Source organism: Rhinolophus hipposideros, assembly GCF_964194185.1.
Source record: "Rhinolophus hipposideros genome assembly, chromosome: 15".
NCBI classification, from domain to species: domain Eukaryota; kingdom Metazoa; phylum Chordata; class Mammalia; order Chiroptera; family Rhinolophidae; genus Rhinolophus; species Rhinolophus hipposideros.
The window spans coordinates 13,442,001-13,468,922 of record NC_138061.1 but is presented as its reverse complement, the minus strand read 5'-3'; the positions used below and the strand labels follow the sequence as shown (position 1 = coordinate 13,468,922).

Here is a 26,922-nt window from a genome sequence, read left to right as displayed (position 1 = left end):
CTGAAGTATACATATACACTTTCTGCAGAATTTCTGTAACAAAACTGAAAATAGCCTACATGGTTATCGATGAGGGACTAGTTATTTATAGTATACTCAATAATGGAATACTATGTGCTGTTAAAAAGGATGAGGTAGATTTGTGTGTGGATATGGAAAGATGCCCAAAACAGAGTAAGTAAAAAGAGCAAGCTGTAGAACAGTATGTATAGTATAAGCTCACTACTAGAAAATAGTAAAAAAAAAAAAGGGGGGGGGTATGTTTGCACACATGCTTGTATATGAATAGAACATTTCTTTGAAAACATGAGAATTCTTATGATACTTTCCTCTGAAGGAAGACTTTACTTTCACTTCACATCCTCTGTGTTGTTCAAATTTTTTGTTTTGCCATAAGAATGTAAAAAATGAGTCAATAAATATTTATAAATATTTATATCTGCTATATAAGTTATGGATATTGCATATCAGAATTTCTTTAAGTATAGCCCATTATAAGCTGAGAGGGTATCATGTGGTCACAAAGCATTACATATTTTTTTAAAAGCTGGGGTTTAAATATATCCCAACATCTCACCAAAAATCTTATACAGGGGATCGCATACCTTTGTAGTTCTCTATAAATATAACAATAGAAGGCCACAATATTTGTTCATAAACACAATTTTTAGAGGTTAGGAGCACAGAATGCATGTAAAATGAATTGGCAGGTTTTAATCCAAGTTGAACGCAAATTTGTGTTTATTAGTCTGCTTAGATCATGCCCACTAGATGGCAGTAAAGATTTAAAATAATAAGGAAGACGCTGGTTGATAGAATTTTTTTAATGCAGAAAATAAAATTTAGAGATGGCTTTTCACTTCTGAAGACAGTTGGGTTCAGAGAGGTTGGCATAGCTGTTCAAGGTCTCTCCCTGCACAGAGGTGAGGTCCAGGGAGATGGAAGGCTTGTGAACGGTAAGAACATGGGCTTTGCCATTAGGAGGATTTGGAGACTAACTTGGGTAAGTAACTTTCTCTGAACCCTAAATACTATGTTTCTGGGCTCTTAATGCCCAGATAACCCAGAACTCTAAAAGCAGCTGAGACACAATTTAGGAGCGGTAATGACCTATCTGGTCTTCTGCACTGAGGGCTTTCAATGAACCAGGTGCTGTGTGTTTATAGAGGTGGTACCAGTTATTCTTCCAGTCAGTTAGCCAAAGTGCTTTGCAGTCTGGGAACCTCTGACTCACAGGTGATGTCCTGTACTTCTCAGATCCTCTGCACTCTGCAATGTCCTTTGGAGGGCAAATGTTCAGCAACTGATTTCAATAATGGTGTCCAGAAAAGCATTCACCAAATGCTGACTGCCTAGAGCGAGCTAGCCAATAAGGCTGGCCTGGAAGAAGATGCTGGCATGGGCGTCCGCTTCCCAAACTTTAAGACATATATCAAGCAAGTCAACAAAGACCACCTCCTGGAAAGTAGAATACTGGCCCACATCAGCTGATGCAAAGTGTTCTGGTGCATTCCATAGAGGCTACCCATTCCTTCATCTCTGGACAAAACCATATTCTCCACTGGTGTCACGCTGGTGTCATGCTGGGGAAAGTGGGAAAAGAACGCAGACAAAAGGTTTGTGCTGGATGGTTCACTCCTCTGTGCTTACTCCAACTGACTCCTTTATACAGAACAACATGTCCTACTCTTTATCTTCATGGTTTTCAGCTGTTGAGGAAATTGTTTCCACATCACAGAAGCAGCTGCTGATAAATATAGAAAGCTGGTGATTGGCACTGGAATTATTGCCAAAGTCAGGAATAGGTGAATATGGAGCGGGGTCAAGGAAATCAAACCCTCTAGCAACTAGCCAATATTCTACCGTGGGCAAATAATCACCAATGTGAGGAAAGGAAAACAACACCAACAAATGTGAACACTTCACCCCTAGCCTTTCATTCTCCATACCAGCAGCCAAGAGGAAAGCAGGGATTCAGCTACTCATGTTTAAGCTCCATCTTAAACAGGGATGTCCAGCTCCATCTGAACACCCAAGTACACATCTGTTTCCATATTTATATGATTTTGTTCAAAGGCAATCAATATCCCTGAGAATAGGGATCCCGCCTGTCTCCTTTATTATACTTTTTTTTTTTTTTTGGCAAAGGGCCATGGACACCTGGGCTTCTAAACTATTTAAGCTGAAGAAAGGGACAACTGGCTCTCAGGAAAGAAACTGGTGTTCCCAAGCTAAGAAAGATGTCATCACTTGGGCAGCACTTAAAGTCCTGTCGGCCTGAATACCTATGTTCTCCTTGAGAACTATTTCTGCCTTCCTAGAATTTCCCATTTGGGAAGAGTAGGGGCCAAAAAGATGTCGTGTTCTGTGAAGATGCCACTCTGGAGAAGGCTGAGGACCTGCAGCTCTAGACAAGGGAACCGTGTAGCTACTAAATTCCCATTCTCCCCTGCCTTCCCAGGCCTGCTTGCTTCAGTCTCACTTAGAACCATGAATGAAGGTGGAAACTGCCATTTAGAGTGGCTACACAGCTGGGATCACAGTTTCCAGAATACGGAATGGGACTTTCCGTTTTTCTTGGAATTTTTGGCTATAGTCTTAGAGGTGAAGACAGTGGTGATAAATCATCCATCTTCCAAAGATGGATGCTAGGAATCTCCTTGCCGGACCTACCAAAAAATAGTAGAATCCACCTGATGACTCTCAACCCCTACTGCCCACCTACCATGTTTCCCCGAAAATAAGACCGAGCCGGACCATCAGCTCTAATGCGTGTTTTGGAGCAAAAATTAATATAAGACCCAGTTTTATTTTAATATAAGACTGGGTATAATATAATATAATGTGATATGATATGATATGATATGATATAATATAATATAATATAATATAATACAATATAATACCGGGTCTTACATTAATTTTTGCTGCAAAAGATGCATTAGAGCCGATTATCCAGGTAGCTCTTGTTTTCAGGGAAGCACGATACCTATGAAATCAGAAATTAGAAAAGGCTTAGAGGGAGTCAGCAGGGAGCTGTCCACACAGCAGGAGTGTGGTGGTGTGCCCTGTCCTCTGCTGTGAGAAGGATCAGAGGCCCGACGGAGGGGAAGACTGGCTTCCTGCTCCCTACCTAGATGTTTACTGAGTGGGGATACTCAGGCCTTAGTGCTGCCATGGGACCCAAGAGAAGCTTGATGTTAGATTTTTGGGACAAACTGACTGGAGTGCCCTGGAGCTTGGAAGCATTCATGAACAAGAAGTGTGGAGACCGCTGACTTTGGAAGATCTGGAAGGCAGGCTAAGGAGAAGACAGAAGTGGGAACGGCGTGTACGTCCACCGTTTGGCTCACTGGGGATGCACTTGTGTTCTGTGGCTGGTCCCCACACCCAAGCACCTTGAATGAATGCACTTGAGAAAGCTGCCTGGCAAGGGTGGGGGACTTCGTTAGTAAGAGGCTATGAGGTGACCTTGAAGGAGTAGGACCTGAGGCTAGGAAGGAGGAAGGGGTTTCTTACAACAGGTTAGCCAGAAATTGTTTGCTTTTGTCAAGGATCTCAAAATGTGCCTCAGCCAATGTTAGCTGAAAGCGAAGCATGACAGTGCCAGAATTATAACACCTTGTCCCCTTTACCTCTAATCCCCCTCCCCATGACCCAGGCCACAAAGGAGTCACACGTAAGACAGGAAGGAGGTAAAGAAAGAGCAAAAGACACTGTGCCCACTTCCTCAATGCAGGTCTCTAATCTGGGTTGCATCTGAGCTGGGAACAGGGCGCAGCTCTGAAATGGAAACGAGAATCAAGTTTCCAACTAGATTGGACTTTTACGAGCTGAAAGTGACCAGAGCTACAGGAAGTGCCTGAGATACTATTAAGGATGGGAAAGGGAGCTCTGATAAAGGATAATAAATGTAGCAACGGTAAAAAAGAAGATTCTTCATTGTTTTGTCCTTTGTATGTTTTGGTCCATTCTATTCACTACTTGTACACTAATTCGACACACTCATTGTGAGTTGCACAACTCACGTGATTAAAGACTTTGGAGGCAAAGAAACCTGGAGTCCAGTTGCAGCTCTCACACTGAACAGAGGAACCTTGGGCAAGCTAGGTAACCACTGGGCTTCAGTTGCTTCATGTGTAAAATGGGCAGGTTAACAATACCTACTTTTTGGGGCTGTTGTGAGGATTGGAGAGAATATGCATAATTACTGAACAGAGTGTCAGGGACATGGTAAACACTCAACATCTGTTTTCACAGTTGTAGAAGTCTCCTAAAACGTGCATTTTCTCCTCCCCTTCACAAATAACTACAGCCCATTGTCAGCCTGTGGGGAAGCCATTTTGGTTTCTCTGGTTCCAGCATCATTATCAACATCATATTAACTTTATTATTATTGTTATTATTCAGCGTTTAAACTTTTTAAAGGTCTTGCACTTCTGTTATCTCTGTCCAGTCTTAGGGCTCCCACCAATCTGGAAGGACAATGATTATTTGCGTTTTACAGCTCACAGAACATCGGAGAGCCAGAAGGGCCTTGAAGACCATTTGATGGGAATGCTTCATTTTACCCTCAGGAAGCTAAGACCCAGGGTGGTTCCAGGCTTAGCAGAAGGCCACACAGCTAAACAGTGTCCAGTTAACTGCAGACTGGAAATCTTCTCTTCTCAGATACACACAAACCCAGGCCTCAACAGCTTACCAGGCGTCTCTGGATTTAAATCTTTAATTATGGGTTCATTTCCCTGGTTATTGTCTCTTCTGCTGTCAATGCACGGAAACAGCCATGCTGGAACTTGAGCATGAGGTTCACTTGAGGGTAAAGACTGTATAAGCGGAGAATTATCATGCAAATAATATAAATCACAACAGGGACCACAGAGAGTTTACTAATTTAACCGATGCTTCTGAGATACTGAGATGTTATAACATGTCCATCGGGATTTTCAGTCAGGTCAGAGTAGTTCCTTCCTTTACTGTAAAATTTCAACACTTAAGAATAAAAAAATAAAAATAAAATCAAGTTTCTGTATTGAAATTGTTGCCCACATAGTTCCAGAAAATTCAAGCTTTCCCTGAAATCCTTTTTTTATAAATAAAAATAAAAAAGAAACTCTTGTCAGTCATCAACAAAGATTAGCACGTAAGTTCATGGCTATACACGTAGATGAAAAATAGAAACAAAATCATATCAGATTTAGGTAGTTATTAATAGAAAATGAAATAAGACTTTGGAGACCCTATAAAATATTCAAGTGGCATCCTTTTAATAGACTGTTAACAAGAGGCACTTTATACCTGGCCAGGACTCAATCTATGGAGCTTCAGGGAAAACAAGACACAAAAAACAAATTTAAGTTTCAGCGTTGGGCTAATTCGAGGTCTTGAATTTAATGGCATCGCATCTTGTCATTCAACTGTTCCTGCAGGACATGGATTTCCCATTATCTTGTGTGATAAAATGGTGAAGGCAGAATGCCAGAGAATAGCTGCTGTATCTAAAAGAGAGAGAAAGAAGCGACAGAGAGAAGGTTGACCTGAACTTGGGTCAGATTCTGTTTGGTTAACAAGCTGCCTTCGATACAAGCCTTCAACACATGTCAGATCAACCTCTAACACATGGATTCCTTCCTGGGAATAACTGGAGGCACAAAGTGGCTGCCCACTTTCTACAGGGCAGATATTTCTAGTCTGCTGGGGTCTAAATGTTAGTCGGCAGCTGTTGTCATGCTTGAACTGATTGCACGCACCTACGTTATCAGCCTGACCTTTTTTGTAGGCCTTTCAGCCTGCAACTCATGGATTAAGAAAAACAATCCAGATATTCTTTATGTTAATTTTAATAATAATTGGCCTAGAGTTATACCATCTTTAAGATCTAAAAGATTTGGGTATTTGAAAACCTTTCCTTGACCAAAAAGATATCCTTTGGTAATAATAAAAATGCTGACCCAACAAGTGGATATTGTCGAATGTTGACTCTTTCATCTTCACAAGGGCTTTTCAATATTGTCAGGTTCCAAACCAGAAATGTATGAGCTAACAAATTTGGACTGGCCACAGTCCACTTTTTTTTTTTTTTTTTTTAAATTAAATCGAGTCACTGAAATAAGTCCACAGTTTTCTTTTTTAGTATGTCCTTGCCCATACCCAGGCATAGAGGTCACAATGAAAAAGGGATAGGTAGGGAGGGTGAAAAGAATGTGAAACTGCTCAGGTGTTAGGTTAAGCACTTTTCAAGAATTAACTTTAAAAAGGTACTTTTTAACTTTGGAAATTCTATGCTGCTATTAGCTAAACAAGCAGTAGGACACCACAAGACAAATACTGGTGGGGGCGGGGGAGGGTCAGAACATTCACGTAGATGCAACGTATTTGCCACTCTAAGGCAAAAGGGAGCTCAGTGCTAAAAATAATTTATATCTCAAATACACTAAACATAGCCTGGAATTATGCTCAAAGGTTTATATGCTGCCTGAGTCTGTAACCTTGAACCAGACTTTCCATAGTGACCCCTGTCCCTGTTTAGGTCAGTTGCTCCCTTGGCTGTCTTGATGGCCACGATGGAAACATCACCAGCCAGAGTAGCCTCTGACCTGCTATTTTAAGGAAGGTTCTTGCTGTCTTTGGAAAACAAATACTACACAACAAACAAGCTTTCCTGAGTCATTATAGCAACAGATGAGCAGCCTTCATCAGGACAGTTGAAGGCAGGCTTGGCAAGCAGCCCTTTTCCGAGTCCTCCATAATTTCATATTTGGCAAAAAAAAAAAAAAAAGAATCCCAATCTCGTATTCCCTCCTTTTAAAGTGTATGCCCCGTATGTTTATAGAATTTGTTACTTTGGTCATAATATTCATAAATATAGGCCATTTACACACCTGAAACTTCTAATTCCCATCCCTATACCTGTGCTCACAGAATTCTGTTAGGAGTATTAGGGATTTTCAAGGTCAAGACACTCTGCCTGCCCTTCTAGTAGTATTGGGTGTGTTTCCCTCCCCCCCATAGTCATGACCAGGATTTGAACGGGAAATTAAAAGAAGCCAGACTGTGCTTTCCCTCTCCATTTACTGATTACGAAGTTATTAAGCAGAAATCCCATGGCTAATGCTGCTGGGCACGAGGGTGAACATCAAAGAGATGGACTTGGTGCCAACCCAGACCCGACCCCAACGGCATTACAGCTGAGAGTCTGAGAATCTGTGCTATTTGCCCTTGGAGGACGGCTCTGATGTGCCCACGAACATGCCACAGCATGAGGACTGGACTCAGTAACTGATTCTGATGGCCGACGGAGGCTGAGTTTCTCATGGCCTGCTTGGAGCAGGGTGGATGATATGGGTGCGTTACACACAGTAAGCATGCCGCATATTTGAGAGCATACATTTCTGGAGCAGAACATATACTTTAAAAAGGATGCTGAACACTGGTTAGGAGCTGAGAACTTTAATATCTGCTTAACGACAATGCCCATTGCCTTTCAAAAGAATCTCTTGAACAGATGCTCTTCCATTTCCACAAACAACAAATAAAAATAATAACACATCTCACAGAGAATATAGTCAATAATGTTGCAATAACTATGTATAGTGCCAGGCGGGTACTAAACTATTTGGGGGAATCACTGCATAAATTACATAAATGGCTAACCACTTTGCTGTACACCTGAAGTTAACATAAAATACTAATATTGAATTGTCAACTGTAACAGAAAAATAAATAATTTAAAAATAACAATAGTAACACACCTGTATTTCCTGGGGAGTAACAGAGAGTCTTTAAGGGGAAAAAATGATAGCATAAAACATTAATGCTATTTTGTCACGAGCTCCAGTTTTCAGGTTTAAGGTCCTATCAAAAGGAGTGTGTGTGAGTGTAAGTGTGTAAGTGTGTATGTGTGTGTGTTCTCACATGCACATTTTCAGAACTATAAAAGAAGAGGGTAAATGTATGGAATAAACCATCATCCTAACAAGTACCTTCAGAACGTCAAGATTCCCAGCTAACAACTCCAAAAGCCCAGCCGCTGGAGGACAGGCCCAGAGGGTCATTGCTGTTTGGGCCCCTCCCTTGCACTGTCAGTCCGCATTTGTCCCATACTGTTGCTCAGCATCATTCCTGATGACGCAAACATCCCAAGGATTGATCCAAGAATAAAAGTAGGATTGTGTTGCCTGAAAATTCCACCAGGACAGCAAGAGGAAGACGGGAAGTTATGAAACCAGAGCCAAGCACCACCCAATCGTGGGATGCTCTCAGAAGAGGCTATGGTCTCATGACAGCCTTAAAAGTACTGATTTCCAGTCTGCATGCGTGAAAAGCTCCAGTCACAACTTTAGTGCGCAGGGCGTTCTCGCCAGGAGGCCTCCCCCAGGACAGGGCAAGTGACCACTCACGTAGCACAGGGCTCTACCAGCACTTCTCTGTGTGCTTGGGACAGTTCTCCTTTCTGATTACCATGTCTGATCCAGACATAGCTCGCAAACGTTGTTGGATCCCTGAGCCACCCCTCAAAAGGGCAACTGTTAGGCATTTGCCGGAAGACAGAACTAACGTGTCCTAAGCTCAAAACCTGAGTCCTCAACACTATTATATCTTTTCTGGACAGGGTTTGGAAAGTTTGGGGTCACACTTCTACCAGCTGGCGGTGCTCAAGTAGTCCTCTACTTAAGCTATGGCCAGTAATGGAGGAAGAAAAAGGATAGAAAAGAGAAAAGAAGGAAGCAAACAAGGGAAGAAGAAAGACACGCGCCCCCGATGAAGGCTGCTACCTGCAATCACAGGGGGCCATTCACTTGTGCCGATGCCACAGAACACTAGTGGACACTGACTCAACGGTTTCCAGGGGAGGTTTAGAAAACTGGCAGCCGCTGCTTTCAAGATTTGGGATAATTCTAGCAAACCCCTCTTAAAATTGCACAAAGACCCCAAATAGGGACTCAAATACTCATACATGCATGTTCACAGCAGCCCTATTGCCAATAGCCAAATGGTGGGAAGGACCCATCTATCCATTAACAGATGAATGGATAACCAAATTGCAGTCTATCCATATGGTGGAATATTATTCAGCCATGAAAAGGAATGCAGCACTGATAAATGCTGTAACCTGGATGAACCTTGAAGACCTTATGCTAAATGGAAGAAGCCAGAAACAAACGGCCATGCACTTCTGAATCCCACGTACACGACATATCCAGAATAGTTACATAGAGACAGAAAGCAGACCAGGGGCTGGGAGAAGGTGGGCACAGGGAGAGACTACTTAATGGGTGTGGGGTTTCTTTTGGGGTGCTGAAAGTGGTTTGGAACTAGACAGAGGTGCTGGTTGTATACCATTATGAATGCACTAAAATGTTCACTTTAAAGTGGTTAATTTGATGTTACGTGAACTTTACCTCAATTAAAACATAATTGTATCAAGGTTTGTTTCTGCACTGATTTCCCTAATTTTGTTGTAAACTTTAACCAGGTAAAGAGTTTTATAATAAATCTTTAACTGGCGATGGTCACCCAGCACACATGGGCTTTTGCCAAAGAGGAAATCAGGCTTGAATTCTATGTCAGCTTCTCCGATTCAATAGCCATTAGCAAACGTCAGCTTATTCCTTCTATTCCAAAGACAGGAAGAAGACAAGGGGTAGAACATCAGTTTCAGTACTTGCATCATGTGACCAGTCACTTAATACGCACGCACACGGCTGAAGGTCATAGCACGGGCAAACTGCAGTGAGACTTTTGCCTGGAATGGTCCTTTTATTTTGTAAAATTAGCGTTGTGCTATTTTTAATGTACTTTGGTTTTAAATAGATAATACATACACGGTTAAAAATTTTTTTCATATAGTAATTAATAATTTCTTTTCCTGCCTGTCTCCCAGCCACTCGCTTCCTCCCTGCTGGAGACAAATGCTAACAGCAATTTCTTGATATCCTTCTGGGATAGTCTATAGGAATATACAACTACAAGTACACACAGCAGTCCTTTGAACAGCGAAGGCTTTACTGCTACTGAAAACTTAAAAATAAACTGAGGAATGACTGCTATTCCAATCATTAAAATTCCAGTTTTACTGATAAGTTAGAAGGCGTGGGTTTCATTACGTAAGTGGCATACCTAGTGAAATGAAAACAGCAAATAACAAAGTGCCGTTAACTTTCCATCCACTGAAAACACTTTTTATACACACTTTCGCTTTTTGCCCATTAGTTATACCCATTCCCTATAAAGCAGAATAGTTTTCTTCCTTTCTTGCAATGAAAATAATTGATGCTCTGGTTAAGTTAAATGATGTGCCGCTCTGGGATCTTTCGGTCTGCCTCCTAATTTTTATATATTTCAGGGTGAAAAATCTGAATATTAGTAATATTCCTCTTTGCAACATACCCTGTCTATCTGCAGTAAACCTCTGGCTACTAGTAAATCCTAAATTCTCTCCCCACCCCACTCCCTGGATACTCAGTAGAGTAATATTGGACCAGCCACGCCAGGTTGGACCCCTACCGCTCCAGGCCAGGGGCGGGCACTTACATGCTTAGACAGGTGAGGCCTCTCTCTAACCTCAGACTCAAAGCTGGGGAAATACCTTCCCTGACGTGTTTACTTTTTTAAAAACAAAACTTGTGATTCTATCATTAACAAATTTGTCTGAAGCAATAACTGCTTCCCTTTTTATTGAATAAGGGGGAAGGCTTATAAAAACGATGAGAAAAATGCAAGTTTAAATATGCCAATACACCTTTCCTCCCATGCACCCATACTGTCCCTATGTACTCTGACAAAACCACTTCCTTCAGGCAGCGGTCAGAACTCAACATTCCAGACATGGGAGCTGAGATTTACTTCCTTAAAGGCTCTCCTGGGATGGTATCAATTCATTCATTAAATGAACATCTGCATATTTGCTATGTGCACAGTGCTGTTCCTAAGAACAAAATAAAACATACAGTCCTTGCCATTAAGCAGTTCACAGTCTGGTTGGAGAGATAAACATACAAAGCATGAGCAGGGCTACATGGTAATAACGGCCATAATAGAAATGCAAAGCCCAGCTTTGGCCAGGACACCTGTGTGCTGGCCCTGTTGCCGAGGGGCCTAAGCAAAGTCAAGACTTTTGGCCTTTTGTGTGACACTCAAGAGAATAAATGGTTTTTGATGAGAAGAAGAGTGAACAACATGCTATGGGGAAGAATTTATGTAAAATTGTATACATGTCTATAGCACTTAGAGCAATATCCAGAGAATGTTCACCAAAATATTGACAGACGTGGTCTCTTGGTGACGGGATTCCAGTGATTTTTATCTCCTTCTTTCTACTTTTCTGTAATATTTACATTGCTTTACAATGAACACTTAAACCTGTTTTTTAAGAAGACAGTTATTCGCCCTATTTAGAGATATAGATGGCTTTGATTCAATTTCCAGAATGTTGCTCCAGGCCTTTATGTGCTAGATCTCGTATAAGAGAGAAAGGAAACAGGGTCCTTACGTTTAATAAGTTGATTGTCTTGGTGGTGGAAGTGGGCATGCATCGGAACAATTTAAAGGCAATGGGTCACGCACTGATGTTGGTTTCTTAGTTGTGATACATGTACCAGAGTAATGTGTAATAAAGGATTTGGCTGGCGCTGGGAACACAGGTGCCCAAAGAAATGTTTGTTGAATGCTTAAATGACATCCTGTATCTTTTTTGGACACGATCCTTTCATTCATCTTCCTCATCCTTCCTCACAGCCGTTACCAGTACCCACAACTAATGGTCTCCTTCACCCTGATCACTGCTTTTTCATACCACCACCGCCATTATCACTTGATCTTTCTAGGACATGGTTTTCAGCAGGTCACCCGCTAAAACTGCTCCTCTGGAGGTCCACACTGCCAGACTCCTCAGGGCCTCCTCTGACCTGGCTCCATTGCTTCATCTTCCCAATTTCGCTTCTCAGGACACGGAACAACAAAGCCTCTGTTCTGTTTGGGTTTCCCCCTGCACTGTTTTCACAAGTGTCCTCGCCACATTTACACTGCTCTCCCATGCAGTGTCTCCTTTAACCTCACAACAACCCTTGGAAGTAACTATTTGCCAATCTTTAGACGAGGGCACAGAGGTTCTGTGACTTCACATGACTTGCCCAGGCTCCTAGGCGAGGAAGAGGTAGGACTGGGCTTCAAACCAGGCACTCTGAAATGTAGAGCCCACACTCCTAACCATTATGCTACATCCTCTTCCTTCTTTCCTTTCGGAGTCTTAGGATCTCGAAGCTCAAGTTCTAGTCTCGTAACTTCCTTAAAGAGCAGCGGTTAATATACAGATGTGCTTACTGGAGGTCATGACTCTTTTCAGCACATGACTTATATTCATCTCCAGAACAACCCATTGAGAAAGGAACTATTATTGTTTACCATTTCATAGGCAAAAAAACAGAGGCATAGAGAGACTGAGTTTTCAAGGCCACCCAGCCTGTAAGTGGTCCCGTGTTTCCCTGAAAGTAAGACCTAACTAGGGAAATAAGCCCTAGCATGATTTTTCAGGGTAACATCCCCTGAACGTAAGCCCTAATGCGTCTTTTGGAGCAAAACTTAATATAAGACCTGGTCTTATTTTCGGGGAAACGTGGTAGGACTGGGATTAGAACCAGTCATCAACCTGTCCGGAACCCACACTCTTTAGCAGGGTCCCAGCAAACCTCCTCTGCTATCCTATCCTACAGGAAAAATGTGTCTAACGAAGGAGGGGTAGATCTGTTTTGGAGATCCTACCATAAAACACATCCCCATAAGTCCAACTTCAATAATCCGTGGGCTATGTGGGTGGATGTGTTCCTCTCTTCCTTGGTTTTTATGTTGGTGGGAAATATACAATGAGCAGATAAAGACAGCGATCATCAACAGGAGAGTGAAAAGAGCAGAGTCACAAAATGTGGGGATGTCTCCACAAAAATTCAGAAATCAATGCCTGAAGAATAAGTTATTGTTTTATAAGCATACAGCACTGTTACCTATTTACTCATGTCACCTTACAGGGTAGGCACTCTGAAATGTAGAGCTCACATTCTTAACCATCATGCTATATCAGCTTCCTTCTTTCCTTTCCAATTCTATTCTATTACCATCCCATTTTACAGATGAGGAAACAGAAGACAGAGGAGTAAAGAGACTGGCAGTAAGTGGCCGAGCTAGGACCGGACGCAGGCAGTCAGATCATCACTCCTCCACCTACCTTTAGGTGATCAGCAGACAAGTCCCACTCAACTGGCAAATGACGTTTTGAGAAAGAACGTAAAGAGAAAATAGCTTGCAACTCTGAAAAGCTATTGCACCAAATAGAAAAGTAAAATAATTGAAAAATTCTTCCTCCCCTTTGAAAACATGCACATGACTCTTTATCTGAAACGATTTCAATTCAGACCAGGTAGAGCCTTTGATACCTACAGGAGTTCCAGCGACAGTCAGAATAATGGCAATACTGGGCAGAGTGGAGAAAGGAGGAAGGTGGCTTCGGATGTGGTTGCGTGTGCGTGTCCCCGCGTCTATCATCCAACCCATATGCAATCAGACACTAGTCAGACACCCTTTGAAATGGAAAGGGTGGTGGTAGACAGCAACCCACGCCTGCTCAGGTGCCTGAAATAGACAGGAGTTGCATAGGAAATGACAAGCCAAACCCGATTCCCCACACTCTAGGTTGTCACACACAGACTCCCCCTCACATGGCTCCTTCACTTACAGGATTCGGTTCCACACTCATTGGCAAATACATGGACATTGGGGTAGAACGAAGCTTTAGAGGGGTGTGTGTAACCTTCTCGTAGAGCCTGTCTTCTGCACTTACATTTTTATTTCTAATTGTGGATCAGCTAGACACAGGCCACTGATTTTTTTTATTATAGTAGAAGCAGTCTAATTAATGCTCATCACAACCCTGTGAGGTAACTTATTATCATCTCCCTGTTATAAAATGTTTATTGCTTATTGAATTCAAATTGTATTAGACTGCATGCAGCAAGAGTTTTAATTAATTCAGCGGCAATAATCCTTAATTGAAGTAGTTTGTTTTATAACTTCCTGACGGTTTCCATTCACCAAATCTTGCTACAACAGGGAGGCAATTGTGGCAGGTAGAAAATGCGCAACGTGTGGAGGCAGAACACATGGATAAATTTGCAGACAAGTCAGGTCACCTCTCCAAGCCCCAGCACCCCCATCTTTGAAAATCAGAGAGTGATACCAACATTGTAAATTAAACGTCGGGGAAGATAGCATGGCATCTGGGGCCAGACAGCTAGGGTTTGTGTGCCAGCTCCATTACTTCCTGTCTGTGTAACCTTGGGCAAATCATTTAACCTCTATGACCCTTGGCTTCTTCATCTGTGAAACGGGGAAAGTTTTCATTCCAAATTATACAGTGGCTATGAGGATTAACAGAGGTGAAATTTGTAGATCAGTTACACAGTGCCTGATACACAGGGAGTACTATGTGAATGTTTGATAAAGAAAACGAAATAGATACAAAGGTTAGAAGAATTATTGTAAGGTGGAAGAAAGCACAGAGCCAAGTGCCCAAGACGCCATAGGCTCTTCACTGGGAGTTCTCCATCACAGCGTGACAGACATAGCAACCCCTGAGCAGCCGAAATACAAACTGCATCTCTACCTTGTAAGTCAAACCGAGACTGTTTTGTGTAAATTCTCATCCCATCATTGACTTGGCTTCTGCTGGCCACTCTTTGCTTCTCTCCCTCTCACGCTGTCTTCACCTGCCATTCAGTGATTGTGGAAAACTAGCCACAGTTTGGGAAATAAAACTGTGGTTCAGAAGAGCAAACTCGTTTTTGAAAGAACGTTTCAAAGGAAAGAGAGGACTTTGGCTCTCTGATATGTTTCATAGATTCTGAACATTAGTAGAGTTTCAATTTTTCCTTTTATGTAGGAAGCTTTGCCAAGTTTAAATTTGTTTTTAAAAAATAGGAATCAAAGTCACATCAGGATAGTTTTAAAGTACGAGGCAATTCTTCAAGAATTACAAATATCAAGCAAATGTTTTCTAATTATGCTCCAGTGAATTTCAGAAACTTGCTAAAAATTCCTTTGCTCCAGTATTTGCATGCCTGCCTCGTTTGGACATTCTGCATGTGTGTATCCATATAAAAAAGCTCTCTTTTTGACAGACATTCATCCCCATATGCCCCATAAATACTATTTGAGTACTTATCTAAATAGACAAGTGCTTATTGAAAATAACAATGAACTGATCAAAGAGCATTTGCAGAGAATTGAGATTCCATCCATTGGGAGCAAAGGAGAAAACACGATTTGTTCTAACAATTTGCACATGAGCAGTAATTATCACCTCTAGCATTGGAGATGTACCGCATTTGAGTATGATACGTTTTTACACTTAACATTTTTCTTTTTTATGTGTATAACATGTATGTCATATAAAAATAGAAAATACAGACAAAGCAAACAAAATGAGTAATAAAAATTGGAATAGCCATTTTGGTAGAGCCATGACTAGGAAACAGGTTTCCAAATTGCACAGATGGAGAGAACTGGAAGCCTTTAACAACATCCCACTTCTGTTTCCGAATGCAAACAATGAATTCTCCTAGATGAAACAAAAGGAGAAGCTCAAAACTGGAGTCCAAAGCTTGCCTCTAATCCGACCTTATTATCAGATAGCTTGTGTGACCTTGAGTATGCTCGTGGGACAGAAATCCTGGGACTCATAAAATCTTCTTTATCTTAACTAGTCTGAAGAATTCCTCCAACGTTTTTGGTAATGTTCTTGGTAAAGCAAGCCCTCCCACACTATTGGTGACTATTCCCACCCCAGGTCATCTTCCCCGTGACCTGCTTTGGACAGGGTAGGTAAAGACAATAAGGGAGTCAAAATCCTAGTAGGGGTGTGGGATCGTGTGCTGCTTTGTAGCCACTGCCCTCCCCAAGTGGCCAGTATTTATTGGCAGGACGTACAGATCCAGTTGTGTTGAAGAAGATACTCTAACACGTTTAGTTTCTTCTTCCCTCCCAATGGTCAAAATCCAATTTCTATGCAAATGATTTGGTCAGCATATTCTTATTTTTTAAATAGGTATCAGGATTCTTTTGCTTTAACAGGAAGATTTGGAGTCACGGTTACAAATGGCGCAGAATTCCTCTGGAGCAGAAGTGGCTTATCTCATTGTTACGTGCTGAGAGCAGCAGGGCTTAAAGGCGATTGTTCCAGGTCTCCCAAGGACTGGCAAATCCACTAAGCCCAAAGCAAGCCTCCATGCCACTTCCTAATGGCCCAGGAAAGAGATGGAAGTACAGCTTCCTTGCTGGGTGCCCAGCGTTCAGAGTATATCTCACTTAAAGGTGAACTGGTTACTAGAAGAAATAGTGCACCTGGCCACTATTTTTATTTTGGGAAGGATTCCCACAGATCAGACAAAAAACCTTGTCACACAAATTCCACCATGTATGTATAGCTGGTTCCCACACTTTTTTCAGTTCTCTCCTTAAGTGTCACCTTTTAAGAGAGCCCCCACCCCGAACTGTCCCATATAAATGACGTCCCTTTACCCTTTTTCTTACTTTAATTCTTTTCGCATTATAGGTATTTTTGTGTATGCACGTACGTCTATCTGCTCTCACTAGAAAGTGAGCTTCTTGAGGATGCTGAATTTGTTCTGTTCATGCCTGTGTCTTGTTCCCCAGCGTGCCTTGTTCACCAGTGTGAACAACAAAACACACAGTAGGTACTCAACAAATTATCTGCACAATGAATCAACATCAGAAACCCTCCAGGCCAATAAAGAGTATTTAAGGGTAAGAAAGAATAAGCAATTATTTCAGGATAAGCATCAATCATCATGTTGGCCCTAGGCACAGTGGGGACCATTTTATTTTTAATACACAGAGACATCAGTCACATCACCACCAAATGCTCTCACATCTCAACCTCCACGACTAGAGACGGCATTTCTAATGTAAGGTTTTAGCCTTCTTTTTCCCTCATATACTGTCAAAACGCAGTTTAACGTCCAATTCTATTGATATCTTTTTGAAATAAGGGAGGTGCTTCTCACTGCATGGGTTTTAGTCAAGGCTTCATGTTTTACAACTGAAAATACCTTATAGGACAACTCGGCCCCACCTAACCAAGTTTCACAAAAAGGTAGGCACCTGCCTAAGCTATCTTTGAGCTATGAGGAACGCATGTCAGCAGGTGGCCGGGCACTTACTGCTAGAGCAGGAGGCTTCTTTAGGGCTGGACGACATGGGCTGGGCACACAGTTGACAAAGGCAGTCTCTCCCATTGAACGTGACTCGGTCTCCGGGTGGAAACGGGCGCCTGGAGACAGAAAGACATTGCCCTCCAGATTATTCCAGCAATTTTATTCCATTTCCTAATTCCTCTGTTTACTGCCCTCCAGTGCCAATTCATTTCTTGCAGGAGCACCAGCCAAAATGTCTGAAATGCAGTCTTAACCAAGCCAGCCAGCTGGAGGTGGTCCAAACAAATAAACGTGCCTCATTTTAAGAAGAATGCACTGCTTCTACGGGCAACCAGATAGTAAACGGCAATGATTCGCTTCTCCTTAATAGAGGAGGGATGTTCCAACAAGTCACTTACTGGGGCACACGCAGTAAAGTTTTCCATTTTACAAATGGAAAATCCTTTATGAAAAAAAACATTTAAATGCCATAAATTCCTATTCAAGCTGAAGGCCCCTCCCCAAGAGAACTGGTTCAGGTCAAACATTAACACTTTCAGTTCCCTAGACCTATGCAACAAAGTCTGTTCAACGAGACTTGTCCTGGACAGCTGAATGGGTGACCTGAATGCATCATAAAGCTGGGACCGTGTCCCTTATGCAGAAATGTGACAATGCTGTAAATATCTCTTTACAAAGTAGTATTATCTTCTTTTCAGAAAGATAATTTCCTTTCATGTGAGACATTCACCAATAATCGCACATTTTGCAAAAATACTGCCTTCTTCATGTATGCCATCAGTTTCTTCTCCCAGTTCAGCAGGCAGATAGCTGTGAACAAAAGTCATTAATCAGGAGCCACACGACAGTTTCCAGGCCTACTTACTTGCAGTTGTCCAATTTGCCCATGATCTTTATCAAGATGAGTTTTCAAATGTGAGATTGTGTCAGTTGGAAATGGATGGCTCATAAGCAAAACATCTCCACACATCTGAGTCAGAGCAATTACTTAAGAACAAATTCAAGCTACTTGATGTGAGTTTTGCGTTCACAACTGCTCTTCCTCCTTTAAGTCGCCCTTCGGCTGCCTAGCAGTGGTCATTAACTGTGATACACACACAGGTAGTAAATTTGGATTGAAGACAGCTCCACAGATGTGCTTGTCTCCACTCACCAAGGAGCGTTTTAAATTCTTGCACCCCGCAACTTTAGAAGTACTGAGTTGAGGTGCTCTGCTCTCCTCTTGTGGTGTTGTATTATTTTCCATTGTTCAGATAAGGCCCAGAGAGGTTAAGTGACTTGCCTGGATTGACCAGCTAGGGAGACCAGGCCACAGGTAGGTGCAGGTGACATCCATCCACTCAGAACTTGCTCTGTCTTTAATAATCAAAGTCATACTCTGCTGGACGCCAGTGGGACGATTTTATCACACTCATTAATTACACCTGACCAAGTGCCCAGTCTGCTCTGTGAGGAGGGCATGAGGAAGTAAAGGGTCCACAGCAAACAAGCACAGGTTCTTTGCTTCCCATCAGGGCCAGTGAGCACGCAGGGCACGGAATTAGGAGGCTGTAGCTGTCAGGAGCTGACCCTGCACTGCACGACCGTGAGAGTGAGAGCACCTCTGAAGTGTGCCCCCCAGGGCCCTCACATGCCTCACCCTACTCCAGGCCCTGCCTCTGATCTGAGTTCGGATCTTTAGACTTGAATCCTATATGGACTCACTATGGGAGAAACCGGAGTCCAGTTCTCAACACTGGGCCTGGTCTTTTGAACTCTGAGTTTCGTTATTTCATAAATGAATCCTTTTCAAGGAGTTTCCCCCTCCCCTCCGTCCTCTGCCCACATGGGTCTACTTTCTTCTGTTATTTGCACGGATGTGTGTAATACAAAGGGAACTGGATGTAGAGTCAGAAAACCTGAGTTCCAATCTCAGGCTCGCAACGTTAACCTGGGAAAGTGCCTTAACCTCTGACCCAGAGTCACTCAACAATAGGGACACTAATGCAGGATTGATTTCGCGGAACTCCTAAGAGGGTGAAATTAAATTCTACATAAATGCATTTGTAAGCTGTGAAGGTGGACTCCAAAGTAGGTAGCATTACTGTCATTTGGCAGTCGCTGTAGCAGCATTCTGGCAGCAGTAGTGAGCCCCAGGTATTGGGTCAAATTTGGCTAATGGGGCACAGTTTGCTCACTCTAGCTATAGAGTAAATTAGACTATTTTATACACACACACACACACACACACACACACACACACGTAAGAACTACTTCCAAATAAGCTTTATCTCTTGAAGCAGCCATGCCATGTCCTCCCAATGTTTCACTGCTCAAAATCCTTCGAGATCTAAAGCTGCTTTCAGACTTGGTTTCAAGCCACTTGAAAATCAGTCATATTATTTAGTAGAGGACATCATAAGTTACTTTTTTGTTACAACTGATAATAAAGTAGAAAGATAAAGATATCTAAGGACTCATCAGAAAGAGAATATTTTAAGACTAAGTACAACGCAAGACTAAAGGTGTATGAGTATATCCCAAGATTTGACAGCAGAACCCAGCGTTGCTCTGTTGGGAAGCCCTCACTTACTTGCAGATGGTACAAGCAAAGCAGTTGGGATGGTAGGTTTTGCCCAGGGCAGTCACCACCTCTCCTTCCACGAATTCCCCACAGCCATGGCAGCGTGTCCCATACATCCTCTGGTAGTCCAGGGTGCAGAGATACTCCCCGTTCTTTATGAAGAAGCCACCTTGTGCCAGGTCGCAGCCACACACTGTGGAAAGATAAGTTCACATCTGGTCATGATCCGCCAAACTGCTGGGCAGCAGTTGCCTTCTACCTCATGCTGTTAACTTATTCTATGATCTCAGCGGTTTGGGGTTAGGGGAGGGGACTGGTACAAAGAGCTATTTATTGTTGGGCTCTGATTTCTCTCTTGCCTCCCTCCCCTTTTATTTCCCTTCCTTTGGGAGCTATGCAATATCTCATACAAGTAAAATCCATTGGCCAAGTCTCAATGACTTTTGTGGTATGTCTAAGATTCGGAGATAATCAAACGGTCTTTGATGGAACGATACCCTCGGTTCATGCTGTCTCAAATATGAACAGAGCTGTCGCTGGCAGTGCTATTTAGGAAAGGTACCCCCTGCTTGCCCACACAACTCCTTGGATTGGGCCAAGATTGTAACCAAGCTGAGTAATAAATTCCCACTATACTAAAAGCAGCAGCTGAAATGTCCAATGTCTATTTTTTCACACTCTGGAAATACTTTCCCATAGCTATAAAAAATTCAGACGTTTAATTTTCTCTTTGAGCAGTAAATACGATGAGCCAATTATTTATGTATTATAGAAAGAGAGAGATAAAAACGAACAGGCAAAAGGGGAGAGAAAAGGGATCTTGTCCAAGATAAAAAGCTATCGTCCGGAACCTCAGTACATGCAAAAAAGGATGCTTTGCTGTGTCTGGATTTTGGTGTCTCTTTCAAAACTGTACAGCTGTGGCTCATGCAGATAGTTCAAAGGAGAAGGTCCTGGGATTCCAGGGGCTTTGGTCTGTTCTACGTGTTCAGACAAGCCCAGAAGAGGGCATAGCAACTTGTCCAAAAACAGAGCCTAAGGTAGCCCCTGAGAGTAAAGATTTTCCACTGCTAAAGGAGTGAGGAGAAACAGCCAACACTGGAAACCTCCAATCTTAACTTCTCAATTCCCAAGGCTAGGTGACTCCTATACAATTAAGTGTCCTAGGCAAAGAATTCAGCATTCTTCTTGATTATTTCTTCAAGCTTCTGGAATAGGCACTCAGGTGGGGTTGGAAGGAAGTGCATTCGATTACTAAATTACTTGCCTAAGGACCTACTAAAACTCTTCCAGCGTTCCTCTGATTAGTTCCCATGACTCATCGATCCATCTGGATGAACTAGTATTAATTATAGTAAGACTCTGACTGGGGGAACTACTCCCCCACCTTCAGTTAGCAGTCTTTACTAACTGCCAACTGTTAAAGATATTGAAGGTGACAAAGAACCGACAAACAAGCTTTCCACTATTGTTTCCTCAGTCTTTGTTTAGATTAACACTCCACAGCTATGACCTCCTTTTTTGCAATTTACAATCAAGTAACCAAAGCCGATGGCCTGAGTCCACCAGGCCTGAAAATGACCACCCTATAAATACTACTGTGATCGTGTCACCTGGAAAACAGATCATTCGTCACCTGCTGCCTCCTCTAAGCTGCCAGTGTCCCCACAGTTCTCACACCTGCTTCTTCCTTACCAAATGTGTCCGGTGGGCGGAAGGAATGCAAATGGGGACTACCCTTACTCCAACTGCACACTCCTTCAACAGCAATAGATACAATCCTGGGGGGGGGGTCACAGAACACCTTAGAGATTTTTCTTCAATAGTCTTCTATGTATATATATTATTTTCCCACAAAATGACAAAGGACTTTATTGGTGAAGTATTGTATTGGAGAAAAAAAAAAGAAAGAAAAGAAAAAGAAAAAAGAAAACCATCCCCAAAACCTGGAACCAACCTGAATTTCTATCAGTAGAGTGATAGTTAAATAAATTACAGTATGTCCAGCCTATGGAGCTGCTATTAAAAAGAGTAGATTGGATCAATATCTACGATCCAGAGGCCTGTCTGTGATATATTGTTAAGTGAAAAGAACAAATGTCACAGAGTAAAGAATTTTAATATTCCTATTTTTTTAAAAGTCTGCTTATGATTTTATAAGCAGAACAAGGAAAAATGAGGTAGCACAGAGAATTATTTAAATTGGTGGTCTTGAGAGGATGAAGAATTAATTTTTCTTCATATACCTGTGTCAGCTCACTTTGTAAAAATGCTTAACTGTTAAAATAAACAAAATTTACCATTTTAACCAATTTTGAGTGTATAGTTTAGTGGCATTAAGGACATTCACATTGTTGTGCACCCATCACCACCGTCCATCCACAGAACATTGTTCATCTTGCAAAACTGAAACTCTGTGCCCATTAAACAATAATGGGTACATTGCTCCTTCCCCCAACCCTTGGGAAACATCATTCTACTTTTTGCCTCTATGAATCTGACTATCAGGTATCTGATATAAGTGGAATCTCACTTTAATAATAAGACATTAAGAAAAGTTATGCAGGGGCGGCCAGTTAGCTCAGTTGGTTAGAGCGCGGTGCTCATTAACACCAAGGTTGCCGCTTCGATCCCCGCGTTGGCCACTGTGCGCTGAGCCCTCCACGACTAGATTGAAACAACTTGGAGCTGATGGGTCCTGGAAAAACACACTTAATTGAAAAACAAAGAAAGAAAGAAAAATTATCCAAAACTGGTAAACAAGGTAAGGGAGAGAAGCATTGTCTTCCAGTGTCAGAGTACTGACAGCTCACACAAGGATTATTTCCTTACCCAGGGGACTGGACCTGTGTTTGACAAACTCTTCACTCTTGATTAAAAGCCCAGACTTTGAAAGTGAATAATAACTTGTAGATTCTTGTCCAGTTGACATGCAGATGATTTCTGACCTGTTTTACTACACTGTTTGGCTGCTAATCAGTTTATAGCTAAGGCTGGCATCTTCTCCTGACATCCTTTCCTGAAAGCCAGAAAGCCTTCATGACCGATTTCGTTGGTTCTTCTCTGAACCAGCTTTTAACAACCTACTGGCTCCCTCATTAATGAGTTGAATAACTCTTTGATACCTGTTCATTCTATATTTGTATGAGTGTCATATATTTAACTTTTGAAAATTACACTTTGACAAAGGGGTTATTCTTTTTATTGAAAAATATCTCACGGTGAACATTTAAAACGTTTTTCAAGCTTCGGTCTGTTTTATATTAACAGCTTAGCAAATATTTTTAACTGATGGCACAAAGCAAAACTTTCACATTTAAGCGATCACACAGTCTCATTTAGTAAGGTCAAACAAACGGGAGTAGATCTTTAAACATATTTAGATTTTCGACTTTGGGTGCTCTATTTGTCTTTGCTTTCTTTGAAAGTTAACATATGCCCAGGGAAAAACATAGATTCCTTTCATTAAAAAAAAAAAAAAAAAGAGCTGCCAGTGAAAGAGATGACTTGCTTTCTTCTCAATGATCAATTATGTAAAACATGCCCCATTCCAGGCCTCTCTGAATCTAGCTGTTTTGCCATCCACTGAGGCATGGATACAAACAGCAAACCAAATACGATTAACTAGTTAAGTAGGAATATGTACATCTGTGATTTTATATAAAGTTGTGAAATTAGAAACAGGAACATTTAAAAATCTTAGAAAAAGCAGGAGCTGCCTGTGTTGTAAAAATACCATAGAACACGAGGGGAACAAAGTATGGAGGCGTCAGATAAGGGTGAAAACAGAACAGTATTTTAGTGGCGTGAACAGGGCTGCAGTAGCAACTATTTCCTCAACCTTCTAAAAACAGTGGTGAACATTTTATGTTGCGACTTAATTCATGTCAGCGACATTTCATCCGCCTGTGACATTGCCCCAAATTTAGGAGAATGGCTACTACTTGAAACTCTGCCCAAAGGTGGGTTTGGAGGTGAAATGCGCAAGACATTTTCTTCACTTACATCAGTAGACTGAATATCTCTGCTGAGCTGCTTCTCTCACTTGTGTTTTAATCAATTCATACCAGCAAGAGAGGGAGGGGTGGTAAGCAAACGTGATCTACGTTTTCAATTTAGTTTTGAGCAACACAAGATTTTAATTGGGGGCCAGAAGCCTTGGGTGGGTCCTTTCTTCTCTTTTCTTGGGTAGGTGCTGGTGTTTTGATCCGGCACAACGCCAGCTGGTCAGCCCATCGCAGGGCACAAGGAGTCCTTTGAACTTGCCCCAGAGAAGTGGAAGTCCTGCATGGCTGGGACCTGGGTTACCCTGGCTCATTGCTGATGATCAGGGCCATGTGCTTCAGAAGGGCTCCCTTACCCAGTCAAAACCCTGCTGTGCTCTGCCTGGGCCAGCTCCATCCCTGCCTCCTCCTAGGCCACCAGGCCCTGGAGTGGGGTGGGGGTCGAGTGGGGAGGGGGCTAGACACAGACTATGGAACTCACTGGCAGATCAGCACTGTGACCCCCAAACACTTTCCATTCTCTTCTTCCGCACTCTACTCCAACTAAATTGTAAAGAATTTTATCTCATCCGAGATGTTATTCTATTTATTTCCTCAAACCCTTTCTTCATAAAAATACAAAGATGGAGTTTGACATAGTATCTTCCCAAACCACCAAACATTCTGTGAGGGTGTGTGTCTCACTGAATCAGTTCTTGTTCTGAAACCCAGAGCAGTGTGTTTGAAAGTATCATGCACTGAAGCTCAAAAGTATACTACAGGCTGGAGCTCAGAGCTCAGAATAGTTGAACAGAGACTCATAAACAATAATGTGAGGGGGCAGCTTCCTACCAGGAATAACTATTTGCTAATGCATCATCCTAGAAGCAAATGCTAACCCTCAAAAAACATATTGAAACAGTTTTTCACATTAACTTCTAAATGCCCATCAAAATCAATGATCATTTCTGGGAAAGAAGATACTTAGAAGTCCAACCAGATGGCAAAAATGGGCCCCCAAAGCAACGATTGTGTTTAATTCAGAGTTTGAATTTACATTAAGTAAAGAGAATTGGTTGGAAGGGAATCATTTTGGAATCTCTTTTGTTAATACAATTGACTAAGTATGTAGTAAGTTTGTTTTTAACACTAGTAAAACTTCCTGTGCAAACAAATATATATAACCAGATCAAATAACCCAGAATAATCTCTCTCCCTCAATGTACCTTGTTTTTTTGCCTTCTACGATTTGACCCATAACACAAAACAAGTATGAAATCCTCCCGTGCTAGCATAGATTACTATAATCATCAGAACTGTCAGGCATACAGGCTGAACATGTGTACAAGGGAGGAATGAAAGGCTGGCCACGCTTCATAGGACCTGGCTTACCCCAGGTAAGCCTATCTCAAACCAGCCACATGTTTGAATGTTCGGCCCACAGGTAAATTTTATCAAGATCTATATTCTCTCCAATCTCTTTCCCCCTTTCAGTCCCCAGAAAGAGGTGGGTCATGCGTCTTTGTCTTTTATGAACTTCCAGGCACCAAGGAGACAGCCTCAGTGAGAGTTACATGTGTGTCTATATGCTGACCCTGGGGAAAACAGATGAAGACACACATGCTTTGCTGTTTCCACCAGAAACCAGAGGGTCAGCATGGGGTCTACTGACCCTCCTGATGGACTCTTTTCCTCTAGTTTCTCCCTTCCACACCTCCAAATAAGAGACTACTTTTATCAAGTGGCTCTCCTGCTCCACTCTGCCAGATGCTTTGCCCTTGCATAGAAAGCCCCACATCTTCCAGATATCCACGTCTCCCTTCCCGAACACCAGTACTTTACTCCAATCAACCTGACCCTCCCACATCCCTGCCAGATGGACACCTCCTGTCACCTCCTGCCAATGCCAGCCCTACTCCACCTCCCTGACTTCACTCAGGTTTGACCATCTGAAGGAGCTGACAGTGTCTTCCAGTTCCTCCCAGCTCCGATTCCTCAGGGTTCAGAACACTTGTTGACATTTGACTCATACTTCATATATGTTGCTTTGTACCTTATATTGCCATTGTGATTTTCTCATCTCCATGCAAATTTACTAAAGGCAGAGACCGCTTCTTGTGTTATTTTATATCTTTCACAATACTTAGAGAGATGGCAAATCATTGTCCCTTTCCGCAATTCCATATTGCTTTAGACCAGGCTGGTGTCTGGACAGTGTGGGTGGGGCTAAGTTCCTTTGGCACAGCACAAGGAAAGGGCCGTTAGGCATGACTTCGAGCCAGGAATCCTGTCTTTGCTTCAGAAAGTCCCTAATTGGCCTCAAGATAGTGGTGCCAACATAGTAACTCTACCCCCTCGCAACTTCTCCAGTCTTTTAAGACTCTGAACTTCCTTAGCCACTGAAACTGACTGCAACTCAACAACTCAACAACTCAAGAGACCTTTTCAATTCACAAGTGGGTGTGTAGGCTCCCACAATGCTCTACGTTGTGGTTATCAATACCAAGAAGGCCCATTACAGAGACTAAGGCTGCGACTGGTGAAGTGCTTTACGATTGAAAGTGCATGAAAAGGAACCAAAATGGGATCACAGGGTAGCAACAGAATAATTAAAGGGCTCGGAGAGAACACTTAAGAAAAAGAAAAGTAGACGGAATTGGGATTAGACCGCAGAAAAAGAGGCCAGGGTAATTATGGCCTTCAAGTCTACAGTGGGTTATTTTAAGGAAATCAATAATCAGCTCTTTTCCATCTAAGGAGGACAAAAATAGGGGCAAGTTTGTTCTACATATACCAAGAGACAGGGGTTAGATAAGCTTACTGCTATCACCTTAGAAGTGATTACAAATGAGAACAGGCTTCTAAAAGAGACTGTACCACATCTATGGTTAGGAAATATTTATGATAGCGTAAATACTCTATTCAGAATAGCAAGCGCTTATCCTTTTGGATAAGGACAACATGTTAATGTCACTTTCCTGACCTATATATTGAAGTCAAACAAATCACAGGATTATGTTGCAATGAAAAGAACATCAAATTCATCATTTTTCCACTTTCTAAAGTTCTATTTTGGAAATGAGATATAAACAGAAAGGGCTCTTATAACATATAAATTAGGTAACACAATTTTACTTTTTAAAAAACCCTCTAA

General features: G+C 42.1%; 1 protein-coding gene across 21 annotated transcripts in view; it reads right to left on the bottom strand.

The window, feature by feature from the left end:
* ABLIM1 (actin binding LIM protein 1) overlaps positions 1–26,922 on the bottom strand; it is a 270,699-nt gene that overhangs the window by 100,810 nt on the left and 142,967 nt on the right. For all 21 annotated transcript variants that reach the window (XM_081074430.1, XM_081074444.1, XM_081074426.1 and 18 more), the window contains exons 3-4: positions 19,795–19,978; positions 17,229–17,338 (exon numbers count right to left, since the gene is read on the bottom strand). In XM_081074430.1, the coding sequence (XP_080930556.1) occupies positions 17,229–17,338; positions 19,795–19,978 (294 nt within the window). The remainder of the gene's footprint in view (positions 1–17,228; positions 17,339–19,794; positions 19,979–26,922) is intronic.